This window comes from Lolium rigidum, chromosome 5 (genome assembly GCF_022539505.1).
Source record: "Lolium rigidum isolate FL_2022 chromosome 5, APGP_CSIRO_Lrig_0.1, whole genome shotgun sequence".
Classification (NCBI taxonomy): Eukaryota; Viridiplantae; Streptophyta; class Magnoliopsida; order Poales; family Poaceae; genus Lolium; species Lolium rigidum.
In genome coordinates, this window is record NC_061512.1 from 47,338,495 (window position 1) to 47,363,967 (window position 25,473).

A 25,473-nucleotide genomic window follows, 5' to 3' on the forward strand; every position below is an offset into this window, starting at 1 on the left:
TCACCATCTCGAGGTAGTCAACGAGCCAATCTTCAGGATCCTCTAAACCGTCAAATTTCTTTAGGTTTTCGGGTAGTTTGAACCCTGAAGGGACTCGAGTTTTTCGGACTCGTCTTGTAAAGCACGGGAGCCCGCATAGATCTTCATCTGCAACTTCTGGTGAATGCCGATGTTCTCTTCTTTCTTGTCGCGCTCTGTCTACCCTTGCTTGAGCCGTCGTATCTCTTGCCCCACTTGTTCTCGGTGGATCTTGCACTGCTGCGGTGGGTCGTGGACTATTTTGCCTTGCAGTTCCTTCGGGAGGTGTAGCTGTGAATGTTGTTCCCATGACTCCAACTCCTGCCATTGCCATGTTAAACAATGCTTCTCTCGGGTCTCCAGGGGGTGGTCTGGACGCGAGGATATAAGCTTGCGTTGCCATGTACCCAGCTTACGGTGTTTTAGGGATGATATTTCCCCTGGTGTCGATTGTCATGAAAGACATGTCGAGGTTTTGAACCAGATGCTCCCTCTCTGCTTCGGGTATATTTTGCAGTCGAGATCTTGCTCTCCTTCGAGCCTCTTTATGACTATCTCCCGAAGTTCCTGATTGTCGGCTTAGTTCTGCTCTTCGCCTACTTGACGTAGAAGCTGCCTCCTTTCTTCTGTTCAAGGAAGCTGTTTGTTTTTCCAATTCCCTACTCACACGAGCAAGTCTATATTGATAAGCCTGTAACTCTTCGACAGTAGCGGTTGTGGTCATTGGTTCTGTACCGTCCATAGCTCTTGCAGCTCTATCCCACGCTGCTTGTGGGAGTTGAACTCTTTCGCGAGGCGAAGACCCGACATATTTAGTGCCTAGGCCTCTTCTAAGATCAGCGGGATCGACGTATGGATTTCCCAAATCATCGAAAGCCTCTGACGTCTCTGGTTCTGCTCGGCTTGCCTCCTCGATTGCATAGACTTGATGATATTTTGGGTGTTGATTTTTGTCAGGATTGGTGACACCATCATAGAGATTGGTGAAGACCTTTCCGATGGCCGCAGATTTGTCGATGAAGTTGAAGTGCGTCGACGATTGTCGGAGTCGCTGCTTATAAAGGAGTCCGCGAGACGACCCGAAGGATGTGTCGCTGAAGATCTTGGCGAGCTTTCCGCCTGCCTTGGTGTTGATGAAGCGTGGCGACGAAAATTCTTCAGCGCTCGATGAAAAGTCAGAATCGATCGCTGAAAATTCCGACGAGATCGGAACTTCGAGACGATAAGATCCCTCCTTGTTGACGATAAATCGGAATTCTCCGAACGTCATGATGATGGGCTCCTCCAGATACGCACATGCATCCAAACGGGAGGGCGGGTGAGGAATAAAATCGACTAGATCAGTTTTTTCCCGTTTACCTCGATCCATCGCATTGCTTGCCACCGACGAAATCGACGATTACGGACGTGCCATCGAGATCAGCTCCTTGCAACCTCTAAATCCCACGAGACGGCGCCAATTGACAAGGGATTAACTTGTCAATGCCTACGGATTGTAGACTAGGGTTTCGTTGGATGTAGAGGGCAAGTAGATCTCGAAGGTTTCAGCCGAAAAGTACTCGACAATGTAAAAACTAGGGTTGTGTTGACAGTAGATTCGATGCTTTCTTTGTCCCTCGACTCCCCCTTATATAGGAGGTGGAGCCGAGGGATCCGTAATACACAAGTTTACAGAGTCCGGGAGGGTTTCTAACCCATCCCGCAAGATTACAAACGATGACTTCTATTACAACTCTAACTTTCCTTAATAATATCTTGGGCTTCCGAATCTTCTTATTCTTCGGGTCGTGGGCCTTCATTAAACCCCGGGTACCACTTTCGGCAGGCCCATTGGGTGTGCCTATGTCACATATTCTTATGGGAAATCGCTCATTTTTTGTCTTCATTTGCATTACTTGCAAAAATGAATGATCATGTACCATTCTCAGTTTGGTTCATCTGTCCTAAGCCTATCACATCGAAGCCCCAATCCTTTCCTACTCCAAGTGCACATGGTTCTCTTCAAATTTCCTGTTCTGGCCCAGCTTTCTGCTTCACCGGAAGTTCCGGTCGCTTCGGCCGGTACTTCCGGCTGGATTCCCCTGGCTAGCATCTGTCCCACGACGTACGCTGTTTGGTGGGCTTGTTCTGCTGGGACCGGAAGTTCCGGCCCCAGCGAGCGGAACTTCCGCTCGTACCTTTTCCCACATATGGGGTCGCGAACGGGGGAAACGGTTCCCTCTCCCCATTCTTCCCCAAATCTGCTCAGTTCGTGGATTGCTCCCTCCTGTGGCGCCGGTGAACCCCCCGGCCAGATCTCCCTCCCCCGGCGTCCCCCGCCGGATCGGCTCCGTGGATCTGCATCCTCTCCCTCTACTCCACCATGGCTCCCCCCGGTTTGTTCTCTTTCCCTCTCTAGGTGTGGGTTGAACTCACTAGATGAACTTTAGGGCATACTCTAGGTCAAGCCTTGGTAGACTCTTTCTAGATGCATATCCCCTGCTAGTTCTTGTCTAGAATGTTGGAGTAGAGCGGTTCACCTTGCCATTGCCGCGAATCTGACGGAAAACTGTGTTGTCTTCGTGCAGCCGGAAGTTCCGGCGGCTTGCGCCGGAACTTCCGCCGGTTCCCTCCGGAACTTCCGGCCTGGCATGTTTACTGTTTTGTACTCTGTGTTCTGTTCAGGATCTGGTTTTGGCCTCCTCTCGTTCGTGTGCACTCATATATCATCTACCATCTTCACATATGTATCTCAGGTGGTTCCAAGAAGAGAGGTAAGGGACATGTTGAAGCTGAAGAAGAAGAAGAATTTGAGCTTGTTCGTCCATCCAAGCCCACGGCTCGCCAACTAGCGGCTCAAAAGAATGTCAAGTCACCTGTTGTACGTGGCAAGAATGTTCATGTGTCTGTCAAGAACATGCCATATCTCGAGTACAAGGAGTTGCGGCAAGGGAACCCTTATCTCATCCCTCGAAACAATAGGGTTGGGGATAAGCGCTTCCACAATAAGTCCCAAGAGGAAATCTTTTATGAGATCTATGTGACCTTCACGAAGGGGATAGTCACTCAACACTCCATTGACACCGCCAAGATGGCCGCCACAAGGTACTTTGATGAAGCCTATGCTTTGTGTGGAGAGTTTGGGCTCTATCCCATTATGGAGCTCAACAAGGACTTCGACATTGGGTTGATTCAACAATTCTATGCCACCGTTCACTTTCAACAAGATGAGGCAAGAAATTTCCGGTGGATGACACATGAGACTCTTCTTGAGGCCAACTTGGCAACCTTTGGGGCAGCTCTTGGATACCCTCGATCTCCGGTTGTGAATGCAAATGGATGGCGCTCTCATGATAGCTCATTTGCTCTCACCAAGGATGCGTTGGAACCTCTCTACATTAAGGGATGGGGCATTCCGGGTAAGAGTGCGGATTTTGTCCCTACTTGGGACATCATGCTTCGTGTCTACCGGGAAACAATTGGACCCAAGGGTGGCAACCTTGATGAATTGCATACATATGAAGTGGATCTTATGGCAAACTCTTTTGCTAAGAAGGGCACCGGTGAGAAGCTCGATGTGATGGACTACATCTACAATGAGATGTGGTCATGTGTGATGGAGAAGAAGCTTCCTCTCTTTGCTCCTTTCATCATGAAGCTCATTGAAGACACTTGGATATCTACCCGTGAGGCTCCTCTTGCTCACTCTATTCCTCTCAACATTACAGCTCATGAAGTAAAGAGCCTCCGGGTCAAGCGTCACAACTCGCCCATAGAAGATGTTCCGCCCGTTCATGAGAAGCCACCAAGTTGGGCCTCCAAGCTTGCCCGCCGCATGCAACAAATATTTTGTCTCACTTCAGCTGTCAACCACCGTCAGTATCAGCAGCATTCTGAGGCCAAGAAGTCTCGGGTTCGTCAGAAGAGCATCATGAGGGCTCTCAATGTGGACATGTCCCCTCCCAGATCCGAGGAGAATATCACTCCGGAGGCTGAGTGGGTTTCTCAGCATGGCATTCCTCTCCCAGCAGATGGTCTCGAGATCGAGTCTCCTCCTCTTACTCCACCTTACCCCGGCGCTCCATCTGATCTTCCTCCCGGCTGGGATAACGCCGACCCTTGGGACGCGTAGTTTCTCATGTCCCTTTTTGGTGCCTTGGTGCCAAAGGGGGAGAGTGAGACCTTATTAGGTTGCTCTCCGTTGGGTATTTGCATGGGGGAGTCACAAGCTCGTGTGTTCTCTTTGATTTCTATCGCTTGTGATTCCAGTTTATTCTCTATATTGTGTCGAACTATGTTTCTAGATATTATGTGTTGTGTGAACCTTATCTATGTGTATGGTAAACTCCGTATGTGAGTCTTCTATGGTTATCTACGTGTGTATGATCTATCTATCTATATGCTTATCACTAAGTTGAATTGTTAACCCATAGAAGATGGATGCAAGATATAGGGGGAGCTTGGTTTCTTTTATGTGTACCTTCGTTTGCGGAGAAATTTTCTTGGTACATGCTCATATCCAGGGGGAGCTCCTCTATATCTCTCACATATTTGTTGTTTACTTTGTTTATTCCTTGCAAATACTTGTGTTATCATCAAACAGCAAAAAGGGGGAGATTGAAAGAACATTTCCCGCCCTTTTGGGTTTTGTGTGTTTGATGTCAACAATAGGTATCTATTTATGTGTGTTGATGTAGACAGGTACATGGTTTAATTATATATACATGGCTGCTGGAATGGATTGACAAAACTGAAGCCATTGCTGCTTTTTCACTTCAGGCGGAAGTTCCGGTCCCTGCTGGCGGAACTTCCGCCTAGATGCTCCAGTCAGAAGAATCTCAGCGCCACACGAGTTGAAGTTCGGCGGAAGTAGGCCATAAGTTCCGGTCAGCGGAACTTCCGCCCTACTTCCGGGCAAGTTCCGAAAACAGCGTATTTTGTTACAGATGGTTCAAGTATGGTTTTTGCGCCGTTCCGGAAGTTGGCCAGAACTTGGCCGGAACTTCCGGTCACCGGAAGTTCCGCCCTAGTTCCGCCTGCTCTCAGTTTGCCAGTTACTCTGATGCGAAAGCATCCAGCCGGAACTTTCGGCCCTCCTGGCCGGAACTTCCGGTATTACACGAAAACTCCCACAACGGTCAGATCTGAAGCCCCACTCATACAAATAGCTTTCTTCTCCATTGGGACAAGCTACTCAATCATTGTACAAGGTCATCCACCATTAGAGCCACTTGAAGAAACACAAGATTCACAAGATCTTCTCCTCCACCCATCCCAAGCTCTTGATCTTTGGAGATCCGAAGGAGAAGACCCCGATCTACATCCTCACGGAAGCGATTCTCATTTCCCCCTCATATGCTTGAGGGCCCCTTTGATAGTGTTCCTCTTTGAGAAATCCTAGTTGTTTGTTATTGATGTATTCTTGTTGATTGTTGTGTTGTCACAAATTTGGGAGCCTCCAATTTGGTTGTGGATGTGTGCCCCAAGAACCTTGTAAAGGCCCGGTTTCCGCCTCGAGGAAATCTCTTAGTGGAAGTGGGCTAGGCCTTCGTGGCGTTGCTCACAGGAGACCTGAGTGAAGCCTTCGTGGCGTTGGTTTGGCTTTCATAGCGACCACACTCCTCCGAACGTAGACATACCTTCTTGCAAAGGAAGGGAACTACGGGAATCAACTCCGTGTCTCCGTGTGCTCCACTCTCGGTTACCTCTATTCTATTATCTCCCCTATATTGCGTAGCTTTATCTTGCTTAGTCGTTGAACTTGTCATATAAGTGAATTCACATAGTTGCATATCTAGAGAATTTACCTTTGTGTCAAGCCTAAATTGAAAAAGAACTAAAAATTGGTTAGCACCTATTCACCCCCCTCTAGGTGCGGCATACGATCCTTTCACACGGAGGGAACATGTCGCTCCGTCAGACACATCCTCCGGCAGTACGGTGGTTTACAGATGGAAAAAAATTCAGCCTATGTCTGTCAGTGGTTGGGTACAGGCATATTTCATCTGCAAAATCATGATGAGATGAAACCGCTTTTCTGGAAAGAGCAAAATGTAACCACTCATTTCTCTACATCCTCAGTAGCGCAAAATAAAAGTGGAAACAAAAAACTTTGACAGAAAATGGAAAATGTCATGAAAAATGACCCTAACAAACGTGTGAGCGCTATGGAGCAATCTCCGGCAGACGCCATCGAAGTAGCAATTCCCCTCTCTTTTTATACAATGTGGGGCAGAGTACTGACCAAAACTGCATAATAACGTCAACCCATGTAACATGTGCTTAGATCATCTGTAAGGGTACCCAATCATACATAAAACACGACACCAAAAAATCAAACATCACATCATCAAGAAAGCGTGTGATCAAGCATCACCGTTGGTTGCTGGCGCATCCACATGGCCGCCATCAGTGGTGCCCGAGGTTCTTGGGGCACCACTGATGGCAGCCATGACAGCGTGTGCAGGTTCCCTCCTTCGCGTCAAGATATCCATCTCCGCATGATTCCACCACTCAAGATGGAACTCATTCATCTTGGCCGGGTTCATCATCATAGTGTCACATTCTCCGCCGCAATGAGCTCCGCCATTGCCCGGTTCTCCTCGGCACGTGCTGTCCTCTCCTCGACTTCGGCCTTGCGCTTTGCATCTTCTCGGAGCATGTTCCATTTTGCTTCCTTCTCTTTGTTCTTCTTCTCCATCATCTCCTTGTTTGCCTCCAAAGTCTACATCACCAACAAATCTTTGGACTTTACCATAACATCGATCTTGAGAGACAATGTTGCAGTCTCGCCTTGCTTCTTTATCTTTTCATTTGTCATCTTTGCTCCATCCGGCCTCTTCTTGTTCTTCTTGGTCTCAAGCACATCATCCTCTTCCGCATCCTCCATCTCGACGAGCTTATGCCTTGGTGGTCGTGCTTCTTGCTCCCTCATCTTTGATTTGTCATTGTGCTAAGAATGGTATAGCAATGCCGGAATCTAAATGGCTTACCCTTCAACCCGGGTATGTCCTTGTACCTTCTTTGCACAATTTCATCCCAATCACCCGCGTTGGTGCCACTCGGTGGCGCATTCCTCACGGCCTCAATGCAACCGGCCCACCAGCTGCACGTTGTCTTGATGGTATCTGTGGAGTGAACGGTAGGAGCGAGTTGGAGTGGAAGAGAGAGGTGGAATCAACTTGAAGAACTTGTCCTTGATGCGTTGCCAATACCTCTTGCCGGTTTGATCAGTGCTGGTCACGGCATCCATCGAAACCGCCTCCCAAGTCTTGATCAAGATCACGTATTCAAATTCAGTGTAGTTGCTGGACCGAATCGCTCTCCTCTTCGCCTTGGCCACCGCCCCTTCGAACGCTCTCTCTTCTATCTCTTGCAACTTTCCTTGCTCATCGCTGTTGGCGTCTTCATCTTCCCCAAACTCATCGCCCTCGAGGCCCTCCTCCATGTCGTCGTTGTAGTTGGCGTAATCCGTGAATGGCAGTGAATCGATGTCGACGGACGCTTCGTTGAGCATGTCAACGTACGAGTCCGGCGCAACATCAAGGGCGGGACATTTATCGAGCACCTTGTGCGTGACCGCCGATGCGGAGGGTGACTTGGCCATCGCTACCGTCAAAGCTGTCAAGGACGCCATCTTGGCGACAGCTCGCTTCTTTGCAGCGGGCTTCCTTGGCGCCGGTTTCTTCTGCGGCTTTTTTGGTGGCTTCTTCATCCGCTTGGTTGGAGCGGGAGCAGCAGCAGCTGCGGTCACGACGACGTGCTGCCCCCGCTTCCGCTTGCCGTTGGAGAGGGCAGCTTCCTTGGCGCCGTCGACCACGAGCGCCTTGGTGGAGGTTGCTGCGGCGGCGTGATACGTCTCCGACGTATCGATAATTTCTTTTGTTTCATGCCACATTATTGATGATATCTACATGTTTTATGCATACTTTTTGTCATTATTATGCGTTTTCCGGAACTAACCTATTGACGAGATGCCGAAGTGCCAGTTCCTGTTTTCTGCTGTTTTTGGTTACAGAAATCCTAGTAAGGAAATATTCTCGGAATTGGACGAAATCAACGCCCGTGGTCCTATTTTTGCACGAAGCTTCCGGAAGACCGAGGGAGAAGGAAGTGGGGCCACGAGGCGCCGCCACAACAGGGCGGCGCGGCCCAGGTCTTGGCCGCACGGCCCTGGTGTGTGGGGCCCTCGTGTGGCCCCCCGCGTTGCCCTTCCGCCTACTTAAAGTCTCCGTCACGAAAACCCTACCACGTTCGACGAAACCAGAGAAAACCTTCCAGAGCCGCCGCCATCGCGAAGCCAAGATCTGGGGGACAGGAGTCTCTGTTCCGGCACGCCGCCGGGACGGGGAAGTGCCCCGGAAGGCTTCTCCATCGACATCACCGCCATCTTCATCACCGCTGCTTGTCTCCCATGAGGAGGGAGTAGTTCTCCATCGAGGCTCGGGGCTGTACCGGTAGCTATGTGGTTCATCTCTCTCCTATGTACTTCAATACAATAATCTCATGAGCTGCCTTACATGATTGAGATTCATATGATGATGCTTGTAATCTAGATGTCATTATGCTAGTCAAGTGGATTTTACTTATGTGATCTCCGGAGACTCCTTGTCCCACGTGTGTAAAGGTGACAGTGTGTGCACCGTGTGGGTCTCTTAGGCTATATTTCACGTGAATACTTATTCACCGAGTTATGATTTGAGTTGGATGTCTCTATGAAATTGTGGTGTGTTAGTACCTCCTATGAATGCTCAAAGTGACAGCGTGGGGTGTTCATTAGTACTTGGGAATGCATCTTTAAGGTTTGCCTACATGATGAATTAGTGTTCGTTATCTTGCCGTAGAGTAATTCGCAGTAGCATAGTGAAGTGCTTATTTATATCTCTTTATGATTGCAATGTGTTTTGTATCACAATATATCTCGTGTGCTACTCTAGTGATGTTATTAAAGTAGTTTATTCCTCCCGCACGGTGTAATGGTGACGAGTGTGTGCATCGTGTTAGTACTTGGCGTAGGCTATGATTGTGATCTCTTGTAGATTACGAAGTTAACTATTGCTATGATAGTATTGATGTGATCTATTCCTCCTTTCGTAGTGTGAAGGTGACAGTGTGCATGCTATGTTAGTACTTGGTTTGGTTATGTTGATCTGTTATGCACTCTAAGGTTATTTAAATATGAACATTGAATATTGTGGAGCTTGTTAACTCCGGCATTGAGGGTTCGTGTAATCCTACACAGTTAGTGGTGTTCATCATCCAACAAGAGGGTGTAGAGTCTAGCATCTATCTATTTATTCTGTTATGTGATCAATGTTGAGAGTGTCCACTAGTGAAAGTATGATCCCTAGGCCTTGTTCCTAAATATCGCTATCGCTGCTTGTTTACTCGTTTTCATCGCATCTTTACTTCCTCGCAATATTACTACCATCATCCGCACGCCAGCAAGCACTTTTCCGGCGCCGTTACTACTGCTCATATTCATTCATACCACTTGTATTTCACTATCTCTTCGCCGAACTAGTGCACCTATTAGGTGTGTTGGGGACACAAGAGACTTCTTGCTTTGTGGTTGCGGGGTTGCATGAGAGGGATATCTTTGACCTCTTCCTCCCCGAGTTCGATAAACCTTGGGTGATCCACTTAAGGGAAACCTGCTGCTGTTCTACAAACCTCTGCTCTTGGAGGCCCAACACTGTCTACAGGAATAGAAGCGTGCGTAGACATCAAGCTATTTTCTGGCGCCGTTGCCGGGGAGGAAAGGTAAACGGCACTCACACACCGGATCCCGGCAACGAAGCTATTTTCTGGCGCCGTTGCCGGGGAGGAAAGGTAAAAGGTACTCACACTCCGGATCTCGGATACTAAGCTATTTTCGCCGTTGTAAGTACTCGAAGCTATTTCCTTTAGATCCTGCAATTGCATCTTTTTGTTTCTTGTTTACACTAGTTAGGCATAATGGACAACAATGAGCTTCTTATTCTATTTCCTGATTTAAGACATGGATGGTTTGATGCGAAAATTAAAAAACCTATGGAACATATTAGTATGAACGCTTTGAACACCATTGTTGCTAATGATATGGAAAATTCTAAGCTTGGGGAAGCTGGCTTTGATGAGCATGATATTTTTAGTCCCCCAAGCATTGAGGAGAAAATTTACTTTGATGATACTTTGCCTCCTATTTATGATGATTATAATGATATTGGTCTTTTAGTACCGCTCTGTTATGGAGGATAAATTTGATTATGATTACAATATGCCTCCTATATTTGATGATGAGAATAATAATGATAGCTACTTTGTTGAATTTGCTCCCACTACAACTAATAAAATTGATTATGCCAATGTGGAGAGTAATAATTTTATGCATGAGACTCATGATAAGAATGCTTTATGTGATAGTTATATTGTTGAGTTTGCTCATGTTGCTACTGAAAGTTATTATGAGAGAGGAAAATATGGTTGTAGAAATTTTCATGTTACTAAAACACCTCTCTACATGCTGAAATTTTTGAAGCTACACTTGTTCTATCTTCCTATGCTTGTTACTTTGCTCTTCATGAATTCATTTGTGTACAAGATTCCTTTTCATAGAAAGCATGTTAGGCTTAAATTTATTTTGAATTTGCCTCTTGATGCTCTCTTTTGCTTCAACTACTATTTCTTGCGAGTGCATCATTAAAACTGCTAAGCCCATCTTAATGGCTATAAAGAAAGAACTTCTTGGGAGATAACCCATGTGTTTATTTTACTACAGTACTTTTGTTTTATATTTGAGTCTTGGAAGTTGTTACTACTGTAGCAACCTCTCCTTATCTTATTTTATTGCATTGTTGTGCCAAGTAAAGTCTTTGATAGAAAGGTTGATACTAGATTTGGATTACTGCGCAGAAACAGATTTCTTGCTGTCACGAATTTCGACCTGCCTCTCTGTGGGTAGCTCAGAAAAATATGCCAATTTACGTGCGTGATCCTCAGATATGTACGCAAATTTCATTCAATTTGGGCATTTTCATCTGAGCAAGTCTGGTGCCACTTTAAAATTCGTCTTTACGGACTGTTCTGTTTTGACAGATTCTGCCTTTTATTTCGCATTGCCTCTTTTGCTTTGTTGGATGGATTTCTTTGTTCCATTGACTTCCAGTAGCTTTGTGCAATATCCAGAAGTGTTAAGAATGATTGTGTCACCTCTGAACATGTGAATTATTGATTATGCACTAACCCTCTAATGAGTTTGTTTCGAGTTTGGTGTGGAGGAAGTTTTCAAGGGTCAAGAGAGGAGGATGATATACTATGATCAAGAAGAGTGAAAAGTCTAAGCTTGGGGATGCCCCCGTGGTTCATCCCTGCATATTTCAAGAAGACTCAAGCATCTAAGCTTGGGGATGCCCAAGGCATCCCTTCTTCATCGACAACATTATCAGGTTCCTCCCCTGAAACTATATTTTTATTCGGTCACATCTTATGTACTTTACTTGGAGCGTCTGTGTGCTTTTGTTTGTGTTTTTGTTTGAATAAATGCTTGTGTGGGAGAGAGACACGCTCCGCTGGTTCGTATGAACACATGTGTTCTTAGCTTTTAATGTTCATGGCGAAGGTTGAAACTGCTTCGTTCATTGTTATATGGTTGGAAACGGAAAATGCTACATGTAGTAATTGGTAAAATGTCTTGGATAATGTGATACTTGGCAATTGTTGTGCTCATGTTTAAGCTCTTGCATCATATACTTTGCACCTATTAATGAAGAAATACATAGAGCTTGCTAAAATTTGGTTTGCATAATTGGTCTCTCTAAAGTCTAGATAATTTCTAGTATTGAGTTTTGAACAACAAGGAAGACGGTGTAGAGTCTTATAATGTTTACAATATGTCTTTTATGTGAGTTTTGCTGCACCGGTTCATCCTTGTGTTTGTTTCAAATAACCTTGCTAGCCTAAACCTTGTATCGAGAGGGAATACTTCTCATGCATCCAAAATCCTTGAGCCAACCACTATGCCATTTGTGTCCACCATACCTACCTACTACATGGTATTTCTCCGCCATTCCAAAGTAAATTGCTTGAGTGCTACCTTTAAATAATTCAAAATTTATCACCTCTGATTTGTGTCAATGTTTTATAGCTCATGAGGAAGTATGTGGTGTTTATCTTTCGATCTTGTCATTTACTTCGGACAGACTTTCACCAATGGACTAGTGGCTCATCCGCTTATCCAATAATTTTGCAAAAAGAGCTGGCAATGGGGTGCCCAGCCTCAATTAATTAACTTGCATTAATAATTCTCTTCACATGTTTTGCTCTGATCTATCAGTAAGCAACTTAATTTTGCAAATAGACACTCCTCCATGGTATGTGAATGTTGGAAGGCACCCGAGGATTCGGTTAGCCATGGCTTGTGTAAGAAAAAAGGTTGGGAGGGGTGTCATCCATAAATAAAGAAAAACTAAACTAAAGTACATGTGTAAACAAAAGAGAAGAGGGATGATCTACCTTGCTGGTAGAGATAACGTCCTTCATGGGAGCCGCTCTTGAAAGTCTGGTTGATAAGGTAGTTAGAGTACCCGCTACCATTCGTTGACAACAACAAACACCTCTCAAAAATTTATTTGCATGCTCTCTTTATGTTTTCAAAATAAAAGCTCTAGCACAAATATAGCAATCAATGCTTCCCTCTGTGAAGGGCCATTCTTTTACCTTTTATGTTGAGTCAGCTTCACCTATCTCTCTCCACCTCAAGAAGCAAACACTTGTGTGAACTGTGCATTGATTCCTACATACTTGCATATTGCACTTGTTATATTACTTTGCATTGACAATATCCATGAGATATACATGTTATAAGTTGAAAGCAACCGCTGAAACTTAATCTTCCTTTGTGTTGCTTCAATACCTTTACTATGAATTTATTGCTTTATGAGTTAACTCTTATGCAAGACTTATTGATGCTTGTCTCGAAAGTACCATTCATGAAAAGTCTTTGCTTTATGATTCAGTTGTTTACTCATGTCATTACCATTGTTTTGATCGCTGCATTCATTACATATGCTTACAATAGTATGATCAAGGTTATGATGGCATGTCACTCCAGAAATTATCTTTGTTATCGTTTACCTACTCGGGACGAGCAGGAACTAAGCTTGGGGATGCTGATACGTCTCCGACGTATCGATAATTTCTTTTGTTTCATGCCACATTATTGATGATATCTACATGTTTTATGCATACTTTTTGTCATTATTATGCGTTTTCCGGAACTAACCTATTATCGAGATGCCGAAGTGCCAGTTCCTGTTTTCTGCTGTTTTTGGTTTCAGAAATCCTAGTAAGGAAATATTCTCGGAATTGGACGAAATCAACGCCCAGGGTCCTATTTTTGCACGAAGCTTCCGGAAGACCGAGGGGAAAGGAAGTGGGGCCACGAGGCGCCGCCACAACAGGGCGGCGCGGCCCAGGTCTTGGCCGCGCGGCCCTGGTGTGTGGGGCCCTCGTGTGGCCCCCCGCATTGCCCTTCCGCCTACTTAAAGTCTCCGTCGCGAAAACCCTACCACGTTCGACGAAACCAGAGAAAACCTTCCAGAGCCGCCGCCATCGCGAAGCCAAGATCTGGGGGACAGGAGTCTCTGTTCCGGCACGCCGCCGGGACGGGAAGTGCCCCGGAAGGCTTCTCCATCGACATCACCGCCATCTTCATCACCGCTGCTGTCTCCCATGAGGAGGGAGTAGTTCTCCATCGAGGCTCGGGGCTGTACCGGTAGCTATGTGGTTCATCTCTCTCCTATGTACTTTAATACAATAATCTCATGAGCTGCCTTACATGATTGAGATTCATATGATGATGCTTGTAATCTAGATGTCATTATGCTAGTCAAGTGGATTTTACTTATGTGATCTCCGGAGACTCCTTGTCCCACGTGTGTAAAGGTGACGAGTGTGTGCACCGTGTGGGTCTCTTAGGCTATATTTCACAGAATACTTATTCACCGAGTTATGATTTGAGTTGGATGTCTCTATGAAATTGTGGTGTGTTAGTACCTCCTATGAATGCTCAAAGTGACAGTCGTGGGGTGTTCATTAGTACTTGGGAATGCATCTTTAAGGTTTGCCTACATGATGAATTAGTGTTCGTTATCTTGCCAGAGAGTAATTCAGAGTAGCATAGTGAAGTGCTTATTTATATCTCTTTATGATTGCAATGTGTTTTGTATCACAATATATCTGTGTGCTACTCTAGTGATGTTATTAAAGTAGTTTATTCCTCCTGCACGGTGTAATGGTGACAGTGTGTGCATCGTGTTAGTACTTGGCGTAGGCTATGATTGTGATCTCTTGTAGATTACGAAGTTAACTATTGCTATGATAGTATTGATGTGATCTATTCCTCCTTTCGTAGTGTGAAGGTGACAGTGTGCATGCTATGTTAGTACTTGGTTTGGTTATGTTGATCTGTTATGCACTCTAAGGTTATTTAAATATGAACATTGAATATTGTGGAGCTTGTTAACTCCGGCATTGAGGGTTCGTGTAATCCTACACAGTTAGTGGTGTTCATCATCCAACAAGAGGGTGTAGAGTCTAGCATCTATCTATTTATTCTGTTATGTGATCAATGTTGAGAGTGTCCACTAGTGAAAGTATGATCCCTAGGCCTTGTTCCTAAATACTGCTATCGTTGCTTGTTTACTGTTTTACTGCATCTTTACTTCCTGCAATATTACTACCATCATCTGCACGCCAGCAAGCACTTTTCTGGCGCCGTTACTACTGCTCATATTCATTCATACCACTTGTATTTCACTATCTCTTCGCCGAACTAGTGCACCTATTAGGTGTGTTGGGGACACAAGAGACTTCTTGCTTTGTGGTTGCAGGGTTGCATGAGAGGGATATCTTTGACCTCTTCCTCCCTGAGTTCGATAAACCTTGGGTGATCCACTTAAGGGAAAACTGCTGCTGTTCTACAAACCTCTGCTCTTGGAGGCCCAACACTGTCTACAGGAATAGAAGCGTGCGTAGACATCACGGCGCTAGATCCGGAAGCGGTGGGTGGCGTCGTTCCGTGTGGCACAACCTGGTCCGCGAGCGGTGGAGGGTTGGGGGCTTCCATCTCGGTGAGAGCATGCCGCTGCGGAGGCCGGAGAGAGTGGGGACGGAGAAATCGGCGGCGGATGGTGGGCGGAAGCGGGAAAGGGGATGAGCTGAATGTTCCTTCACGCGAACAAGTGGGAGGGGATGGGGCTCACACTCACGCTGCCTCGCGAAACTAGGTAGTTGGGGTTTCGGCGGCGCGGAACTGGATGGCTTGGATAAAAAAATTCGTGTGGGGTCCGATGCGGTGCCCATTTTTTGCATGCAAACCGCAAAACGGCGATTATTATGCGGATGTGGTCCAATGCGGTGTCTGCTAGACATGCTCTTAATAAAATATAGCGACCTACGTGTTTACCAAAGACTCCGTTCAGACTGTCAAAAAAAGATGACCCTCTTCAGAGTTCAGACTAAGAACAGATCAGTTAGCTGCTGCAACAGTTTCAGCTAGCTGCGAGCTTATGGTTACATTCTTCTGCGGCTACTTCGGCTTGTTCAGCTTCATATGCTTCCTTAGCCTTGTCGAGCAATAATTTCAGTATTTCTTTTTTCTTGGTCTTAACTTGACGAGCATACACCATATCGTTGTAGTCTCGCAAGCAAGGTGCCTTGTACAGAACAGTTTCATATAATTGTGCATCATTCACTTACTTGGATACCTCGTCTTCTGAAACCATCTCACAAAAAATTGCCAGCAGCTTCTTCAGGCCAGGAAATTATCTTCAGGGCCGGCTGTCGCATATTAGCTTCTTCGCGGTTGATGCCAGAGACATCCTTGATGAGGACACCCGCATAGCGCACGGCCTTAGAGTGTTTCTTCTCAGTAGAATCACACTCAAACAAGGCGGCAGTTGCCCAATAATTTCGTCATTGACCATCTCTGGTCTGACATCGCACGCATAATAACAACTCAGCAAAGCTTTCAGCACTTTACTGACCTGGGAGGCGGTCCTCTTCAGTCGGCTGTGATTTTTCTCCAGGCACCAAACTTGCAAACATTTCTCCACGCCCCACATCAACTCCATCACGGCTGGACCATACAGCATACAGGCAGTTTATATTCAGGCTTTCCAACAACGACTTTCTGTCCAGGGCAGTGCCACTTCGTTAACATCTCAGCAAGTCCTTCGTTGACACCGGTATCTTGATGGATGGCGCTGGACTGTCCTTTTTTGGAAAAAAAACTAAAAGAGGCCAAGCAAAGTCACAACGCCATCCGTTTCCACCTCCGAAGAAAACACGATGCTCTCTCACCCCAGATCGGAGGGCGCTGCACCTGTCCGGAGGTAGACAGCTGTCCCTGACCACGCATGGGCATTAGAAACCTGCTATCGGTGAAGAGGACTCCGAGCACTCACCTCGCCCCGCTGCCACCCACAAACATCACCACCGTCCGCTGCACCAACCACAACACATGAGACATAAGCTGTTAGGAGAAGACAAAGAAGATGCGGTAAAAGATAGCTCTGGTGCCACCTAGCTGGCCTAGGGAATGACGACTCAACCACCGGGAAAGAGCAACACATGTAGAGGTGAGCTGCAACACCACCACACTAACGAGCGACCGCCACCAACTACCTAGTCTGCGCCGCCGACCTAGTCCACCAATCCCGCTATCTCAAGGCAACACCACCAATGATGGAACAACATCGGAGCGATGTCGCCGCCGTCCAAATCGAAGCTTTGGGTTTTCACCCAAGATAGGTAGGTCAAAAGAAAGGGAATAAACCTCGATATTGCCTTCAAGAAGGAGAACGGCACCGGCAGCGGCACAGACGTCGTGGACGCCACCGTCGGCCAAGGGTTTTTCCAAGTCGAGAGCCCTACTTTCGGCCACACCTACCGGCAACCGGAACAAGATCCGAGGTTAGGGAGGTGAGACAAGCAACACAGGGGGGGAGGCCATCTTATGATCTAATGCTAGAGGCCCAACGACGCAACCTCCGCATGACATCGACCGCTCCCTCACCGCCAACACGGCTAAGGACCACGGTCTGCAGCACTGGCGCCTGCAACCCACTGCCAGGTCGACGTCGTTTCTGTGATCCCGAGCTGCACGCCTTGGCTTCCATGGTCCCTGCCAGGGTTGCGACATGCAACACCGTACCCTAGCCATGCAACTCAAGCGGTAGGGATGCTGATCCAAGGGTGGGAGGGAGCAGGGCCGCCGAACCGCCATAGGGTAGAGACCAGCCCCCCCCCCCCCCCACACACATGGGAGCCCGCCTCCATCGTGCTGCACAAGGTGTCCCGTGAGCAGATCCTCGCCCCCCATCACCGACGCTGGAGGGCTTCGTCGACAATATCCTCATGGGACGAAAAGGAGAGGAATGGCGTGTGGGGGAGGCGACAAATGGTTAGGGTTTTGCCCCCTCAGTCGCCTAGAGAAGACGACGCGAGGGGGTACACTCCGCTCCACCGAAACGCTGGAGTTATCCTCGACAATTCAAAACTCATTCCGCCAAACTACTATGCATGAGTTCGAGTTGTCAGCGAAGTAAGTCCATATAACCTCCATGGCATTTGGTTGGCCAATGATCTCCGACAAACAAAACCGAGAATCGTGAAGCCTGGGGCGTCTCAAACATCATTAAGACTTGTTCATTTTTCCCAATTTTGAAAATGTGAGGAGGAGAAGGGAAGCTGTTTTTCCGCTTCGCTGGAGGAGGAGAAGGAGGAGGAGCGAGCGGGACAATGTCGCCGTTTCTGTGGAGGGTGATGAAGAGAGAGCCAGAGACGTCGATGCTTCATCGCCGCTGGAGGAAGAGTTGAGGAGTCAATTAGGTTCGAAGAAGCTGAACGGATCAGTAATCTAATCAAAAATTTCAAGATAATTTTTATTATGAAACACACCAAACTTTGGATTGAGACGTGGGCATTCAATCGAGGAAATACCATTTCATCAACCCAAAACACCAGAGGCCCAACCCAAGGGCCTATCAAAATTCAGCAGCCCAGCCGCCCCAACGGACTGTGACCGGATCAGCTTACAAAACCCCAAAAATCCAGGGAGCAATCTACGAAAACGACGCCAGCCAGCACCCAGCAGTAGACTGGACCGAGTCGTCTTCGCTATAACTAAAGCGCCCTCCGCCCTCCTCCGCCTCCCTCACATCCCTTCCCATCTCCGAGCTCAGACAGCACAGCGCCGTCAACCGGCCCCTGCCGCGCGCGCCGGCCACCGCTGGTTCCCAGCCGTCGGCGTCGGCATTGCGTCGCGCAGGTTCGTCCCCCCCGCCCCTCTCTCCCTTCTGAATCGGGGTTTGACTAGGCCGACGCGCGCCGGCGCTTGCTTCTTCTTAGATCCGGGGATTAGATCCGCCCCCGAGCCCGCATTGCTCGACCGGTTCGCCGGGCTGTGGCGCTCTGCGACGGCGCAGCTTCGCCGAGACTAGGTCGGCGGCGACGGATTCTGTCCGAGAATGCCTTGCGCAAGAATCTGACGCGCCAGGGCGTTCGGTCGACAGCGACGACTCTTAGTATCCTGTTCTTTTCTTTTTTCTTTTTTTTTTTGCCGTGGACAATCGTAATTCAGCATTTTTTCTACGAGTAGCGGCTTCAGATTCGTTGCTTCGCCCCTAAGCTTTGCCACAGTCAGACACTTCTCCAACATTCAGATTCCTGACTAGTACTACAAATAGTCTACAGCGGGTGAGACAACGACCTGTCAAAGCATTTGCTACGGCGATGCAATGCGCGAGCACGATCAGATTTTCTCACATGCCACGGAATCAGTAGCGAGATGCCTGATTCTGTTCTTTAGTTAGCTGGCCAACTGTGGGAACAAGCCACAGCTTGGCCTAAAGTATTTTTTCTCATTATGGGGGGTTATGATTAAGCAATCTCCAGCCGGCACACAGCTTTTGCTTGGATTCCAGTGGTGGGGGGGTGAGATGCCATACAGGCGGCTCTGAGCTGTGCCTCTGTTGTATTCTTCTTCCACACCTTTATTAGAATATGCCGCGGAGTCAAATTGCATGAAACTGTATAACATGGCACAAAGGCTTGCGCCATGTGCACTTGTCTCTGAACTGGAATGTTAGTTTTTTTTTCTTGAATATGGACTCGAGCCAGATCTTGTGATCTGGGCCAGCTGATCTTTTCAGTTTGTGGTGCTGTGGCACACCTTGAGGCCAAGGCCTGATTTGGCACCACTAGGAATGGACCTTGGGACCCAAGATCCTCATTCAATAGCAATGCCAGGGCGTCATGGCCACTTGCTCCTTTATTTGTTTATAAAATAAATGCCTAATGGGCTGGCTGAGAACGGTTCCTCTTGAAAATCAGGTCACTAAGAGCTGGCTGGTGGGTCCAAATCATGGTTCAAATATGGTAGCACCGTATTGTTCTATCACCTGAGACAAATTAAAAACTACCCAACTTGCACAGAGTACAAACGCAGATGATAGTATAGAGTGCTAATGTAGTCTCACGCTGGTTCTATACATAGCTTGACTTGTCCCGGGTTTGAAAGTACTTTGTTTCATTTATTCGTTCTACCTTGTTTGATTTTGGTAAACAATACCTATATCCTTACTTGTGGTTTGTGCAGTGCGGTAATTATCGCCCAAGAAAATGGTTGCACAAGCCTTTACAGTAGATTTGGACAAGCCTCTTGTATTTCAGGTAAATGTAACCATATCTAATTTTGTATTTTTTGTCGGCTTTGAAAGCATATTTGGTGTATTGGTTTTATGTCTTTTACATAAACCATTGTAGGTTAAGTAGATTTTCCAAAGAAATTAGTCATGATAGTGTTTTGATTACGGAAGTTCAGTAGCTACAAGTGTTATTAGTTCTTAAAAGCCTATTCTTTGCTCATCTCCAAGATGTATAGAGTACCTATTTTTAGTTTTCCTCCTGTAATTTAAGATAGTCAAATTGTGAAGCTGTTGGTTTCCTCGATTTCACTACTACGTATCATTGTTCTTTGATCATGACTGTTGCCTAATTTCTTCTGCTACGCTTTGGTGTCTTGGTGCATTTGAAAATCGAGCTCTGCTTCGATACGTGTACTCAAATATTTGGGTGTTGTTTTCCAGGTTGGTCATCTAGAGGAACAGTATCAGGACTGGGTTCACCAGCCAATTGTTAGTAAGGAGGGCCCACGATTTTTCGCCAATGATGTTTTGGAGGTGAATATTCAGTTTTTTATTTGCTCTTCATCTATTTGGAACTCCAGATACTTTGTTCTGATGAAGGGTTCATTTCAGTTCTTAACACGGACGAAATGGTGGGCAGTTCCTCTTATTTGGTTGCCTGTTGTTTGCTGGTGCCTGAATCAATCGATCCAAATGGGCCACACAGTTTCCGAAGTGGCGCTGATGGTTGTGGCAGGAATATTTATCTGGACACTGATTGAATACACGTTGCATCGGTACCTGTTCCACATAGATACTAAAAGTTACTGGTAAGTTGTGCTGCCATTTACTGCTGAAGTTTAACAGCTGAGATGAGCATATTCTGATCATAGCTGTTTTGACTTGGCAGGACAAACACAGCTCATTATCTTCTGCATGGATGCCATCACAAGCATCCAATGGATGGACTTCGGCTTGTGTTTCCACCAACTGCTGCAGCCATCTTGTGTTATCCGGTAAATAATCTTCCTCATTCTTTTATTGGTTTCTTGTACATCAAAGAGTGTTAGCCATTCAAACCAAGTTGGTTGCCCTTTGTAAGATTGTGATAGAAAGTGTATTTTAACTTCCTTCTTGTCCTACGATGCTGTATTACTTCTTAATGGTGTTCTTCTGCTCTGTCCATCCAGTTCTGGAGTCTAGTCAAGCTCTTTACTACTACGTCTACCACTCCTGGTGTGTTTGGAGGTGGCCTGTTGGGCTATGTGATCTATGATTGCACACACTACTACCTGCATCATGCCCATCCCTCATTCGATCCAGCAAAACATCTGAAGGTGCTTATTTCATTCTGAAGCTTATCAAAACACTCCATATCTTTTTGTGTGCTTACATACATGTTCATTCTGCTCTGCACCAGAAATACCATCTGAACCACCACTTCAGAATTCAAAACAAGGGCTTTGGAATAACATCAACCCTTTGGGATCATGTGTTTGGAACACTGCCTTCAACGAAAACCGCTGACAAGAGCACTTGAGTACCACCATGTGTCATCTTGCAATGCCAAATATCGAGGTCAGGCTTGCCCTATGCCCCTGTGTCTACTTTCCTCATCATATGATCCTGTATCATTACGACCTTAACATGTCTGCATGGAAGGTACACTAGGACTAATAATTTATTGCTCTTGCAGATTCTCCATCGCTAATGACAGTTTCAACGGAGGAACTACTGTTCAGTTACCGATTCTTTGCTGCAGACCAATTTAATTGGAGATCTAAGATAGATGTCACCTAAGTGCTTATCCAGACTTGCAGTCCAGTGTTACCAGTCGTTGGTCGTCCAGATTATGTCTCGTGTGATTCTTGTTAGACCACCTATGTGTACAGAGTTTGTCTAGTGTAGCACCAGCATTAATTTGTGGCTGTTGGTAGCCAGTATAATTTTGGAACATAGTAATTGTTTTCTTGATATATATTGTAAGTTTCCGGTTTTCCTGTTGAATGAACCATTCAGTCTTCCATTCTGGGCCTTGCCTGCTTTTGATGAACAAAAAGATGTTCGTCTGGAATGCAGAATGAGACATGATAAGTGCATGTAGTCTGAAACTGGAAAGCCTTCAGAAGTTTGTTATGTTCCCTTTGATGGATTTCTTTATAGGTTGTTGGATTGTCCTTCACATGTGAGGTTGCCTGCTTGAGGTTATGACTTGTGTGTGGAGACTTTTAACCTATATAAAGAAATCTGTAGTAAGCAAGATGTTTGTATCGGACCATCGATGAAAAGAAGAAAGAATAATCTCTTGTTGAACCGACAAAGAATAATCATGTTGATATGTCGCAGCATTCTCTTCAGACATAAGGGCATCTGCAGCGGGGTGACGCATTTCAAATGTCCGTTTGCGTGGGTCCGTGGACGCCATGCGGTCCAGAGCGACCGTTTGCGTCGGAGGTATCTCCAACAGTGCGAACACATTTTTTTAGCGGAGACAACGTCAAGGTCGTTAATGGTGGTTTAACGTCCCGTCGAGGCCTGCCGCCGATGATTACCAGTTCCCGCGCGATGACGACCATTCCCGCGCTTGCCTAATACGTTGGCAAGTTTTGCCGGTGTTTCACGCGCGCAGGAAACGACGTGCGTGGCAACGCTGTTTCCCGTTCCACCGTGGTTATATATGATGGACACCGGCGGGGTGACGGACACACCTCAAGTTAAACCCTACCATCCATCCATGGCCGAGCACAACCTTCGCTGGGATCAGGTTGTTCACTTGTGCCGCAAAGCCCACCCGGCGGACGAGCAGCTAGTCGCTGACGCTTTTCAGGCCGACCAGCTGGGCCCGGAGGCGGCGGAGGCGGAGGCGGCACAACATGCGCAACTCCGTGAGTGCCTCGCTGCGGCCAGGGCAGAAATCCCGACGCCAGGGCCGAGCTCGCCGAGGCCAGGGCGGCGCTCGCGGAGGCGCGGGCGGCGATGGCGGCCCCACCCGCGGACGTCGTCATCCACGACATCGCCGACGACGGCGGCGACGTACCCGCCCGCTTCAAGTGCGCCGGTGACCAGCAGATTCTGGTCGCGTCCTTCGAGACCCTGGCTGGGGGTGCCCAGCGCCGTCAGGCTTGGGCAGCGGAGGAGGAAGCCCACAGCTATGTGGTCTCCGTGGGTCGCGGGTACATATGCCCCGACCTGTATTCGCTCCATCGGAGGTGCCCTTCTCCCGCGCGGGTCGAGCAGGAGAACCGGGAGCTGGAGGGCGCCATCGCGGCCAGGGACGAAACGGTAGCGGAGGTGGCTACGGACATGGCCCACTTCCACGCCCAACTGGCGGCGTTGGAGGCGGCGGAGGTGGAGGCAGCGACGGCGGAGGCGGCCAACTCTATGGCCAGGAGAGTCCTGTAGGACTCTTCTCTGGCCGAGGCCCTCGAACGCCACATGCGGCAGGACGGGGTGTCCAATGCGTGGCGTGCGCGGCGCGCGGAGTGCGTCAAGCGCTCCCGCTTCGACGGTGGCGCTGCCCCCTCCGGCGGCCAGTAGTAGGCCGCGTGACTGCGAGTAACCCAGGCCGTGGTAGGCCGCGCGATGGCGAGTAGGTACGGCCATCGTAGTTTTAGGTTAACTCGACTAACCATCTCTGTAAAGATGATCTTTTTGGCCAATCAATAGTAATGAACAAATATTATGGTTACCCAGTCACTGCCAACCAGGCCCGAATGCAACCACCGCGGACACTTGGCACGTCCGCGCAGCGTCCGCGGAGACGCAAACCTGGTGCATATTTGGGCCAGGTATGCATCGCCGCGAACGGACCGGTCACTTTGCGTCGCCCCGCTGGACCAGAGTCCAGACGCATTTTCGGTCACGGCAAACGCAAACGGTCTCTCGGCGTCCGTTTGCGTCGCCCAGTTTGGAGATGCCCTAACATCAATCTGGTAGCCAAGTAGTATAAATTTTAGGCAAAGTAATTGCTTTCCTCAATATACTGTAAGCTTCCAGCTTTTTTGTTGAGTGAGCCCATCCAGTTCAGTTATTTCCACTGCTGGCACTTCCTGCATTTGATAAACAGCAAGAGTGAATGTACAACCGGAGTGCATGAATTGCGCATAGTCTGAAACTGGGAATCCTTTGTCAAAAAGTTCTGTTGCCTTCCTCTTTATGTGTTTCTGGATATGTTTTTGGACCTGGCCTTCTCATGTGGCTGACAGAAGGTGACATGATTAAGAGGGCTTTGCGTGTGCCATCTGGAAAAACTAGTCAGGGTCACGGATACTCGGATAGTAAGGCTACAACCAGACAGTGACACAAGGACATTGCTGACAGAGATAATGCAACGAGTTGTTCTTTTTCATCAGTCGTCTAGTTACCCGCTGCTATTAAATAACCAAGCAAGCATATACTACTGAGATCATAATATTGACATGCAAATGTAGGATGCATGATCTGCAAGCCCTAGTGTAGACTGAAACTAGAAAGCCTTCTTCAGAGACCGATCTAATGGTAGGCTCTGTGGAATGAACATACCTGAGATAATCCAAAGTTCCTGTTCATCAGTTAATTCCCCATACATTTACATGCCGAGACAATATTATCATGACCAAATGGCTCGTGAAGCCGTGCCATGGACATTAAGGAAAATCTCTCGTTCAACTTCATTATATAAGAAGATTAAAAGTATCATCAGCTCCCAAGACAGCAACCAAACACTAGAACATTGATGAGATAATCGAAAGTTTCCATTCATCCATTTAGTTATTTCCCCATACATCTGCATTCTCTAAGACAATATTATCATGATCAAATGGCTAATGAAGCCTGCCATGGCGGCCATGCCCATGCATGTATGAACGGGTCTCATCATGTGGATGGACATAAGACGATTTGGTACTCGCTGTCGCCCTGGCACGTGCGGTACTTCCCGTCGCCGGGGTGGTGGTTCGCGTCGGGGCAGCCGGCGTCCATGCACCGGACGACGCCGTCGGCGATCCCGCCAGGGCTGCACGAGAACTCCATCGGAATGCTGAAGCCATCCACGACGGAGATGCCGTAGATGTCCGGGGCGCCGCCCTCCGCCCCAATGGTGAATTCGGCTAGCGTCGCCGGCGGCTTCCCGGGGAGGACGCAGCGCAGGACGCCGCCGCAGTCGCCGGTGTCGCAGCCGCCGTGGCCGGTCACGGGGTCGAAGGAGCACCCGGTGCGGGGCCAGATCCTTCCGGAGGCGCCGGCGTCCACCTTCAGGGCCCACGTCTCGCCGGGCTTGAGATCCGTACCGCCGACGCCGCGGGCAACCGGGATGGCGCCGGGGAACACCGTGGAGGCGCACCCGTTGGTGATGTAGAAGGTGGCCGCGCCGACACGGCTGGCGGTGAAGGCCACGAGCAGGAGGACGAGGGTCGACGACAAGGCCGCCGGAGCTGCCATTGTGATTGTGGTGAACGTTCTTTCTAGTGGTGGAACGAGTGAGATGCTAGCTAGGGTGTGTTCGTGGAGCGCAGTAGCATGGCTATATATAGATCGAGGGTGGCCGTGCGAGAATCATCGAGGAGAAGAAAACAAGAATACAAACTGTATCAGTACCCGTACTAGTATTTTAAATTTTTAAAGCTGAATTTTGTCTCACATTGGCGGACTCATGATTGTGTAACAGCTAACAAGTGGGGTACCTGTCTATGAAGACATGAAGTTTAGAATTTTAATTAGCGGTTAATATGATTCTTAAAGTGTTAATTCCAGAAAAAATAGGCATTTTGGAGATGAATTAGTTTAATTCACGACTCCTAAACCATTGGAGGATTGTGTTATGATTCATGCT

The 25,473-nt window shown here is 47.7% G+C and overlaps 2 protein-coding genes across 4 annotated transcripts; one reads left to right on the forward strand and one right to left on the reverse strand.

Annotated features, from left to right (window-relative positions):
• Positions 1-18,292: 18,292 nt before the first annotated feature.
• LOC124652930 (dihydroceramide fatty acyl 2-hydroxylase FAH1-like) lies at positions 18,293-21,675 on the forward strand. 3 transcript variants are annotated; one of them, XM_047191978.1, is made up of 8 exons: positions 18,293-18,307; positions 19,637-19,710; positions 20,127-20,219; positions 20,298-20,494; positions 20,575-20,680; positions 20,855-21,001; positions 21,085-21,242; positions 21,361-21,675. In XM_047191978.1, exons 2-7 carry the CDS (start codon positions 19,660-19,662, stop codon positions 21,202-21,204), a joined length of 714 nt encoding a protein of 237 aa, XP_047047934.1. In that variant the 5' UTR covers positions 18,293-18,307; positions 19,637-19,659; the 3' UTR covers positions 21,205-21,242; positions 21,361-21,675. The 3 variants fall into 3 exon arrangements, with proteins under 3 accessions (XP_047047934.1, XP_047047933.1, XP_047047935.1); XM_047191977.1 differs by lacking the exon at positions 18,293-18,307 and adding an exon at positions 19,495-19,557; XM_047191979.1 differs by lacking the exon at positions 18,293-18,307 and having other exon boundaries at positions 19,504-19,710.
• Positions 21,676-24,518: 2,843 nt separating this feature from the next.
• Positions 24,519-25,082, reverse strand: LOC124655925 (thaumatin-like protein). Its single transcript, XM_047194752.1, has one exon. The coding sequence runs from the start codon at positions 25,080-25,082 to the stop codon at positions 24,519-24,521; it is 564 nt and encodes a 187-aa protein (XP_047050708.1).
• Between the last annotated feature and the right edge of the window lie 391 nt (positions 25,083-25,473).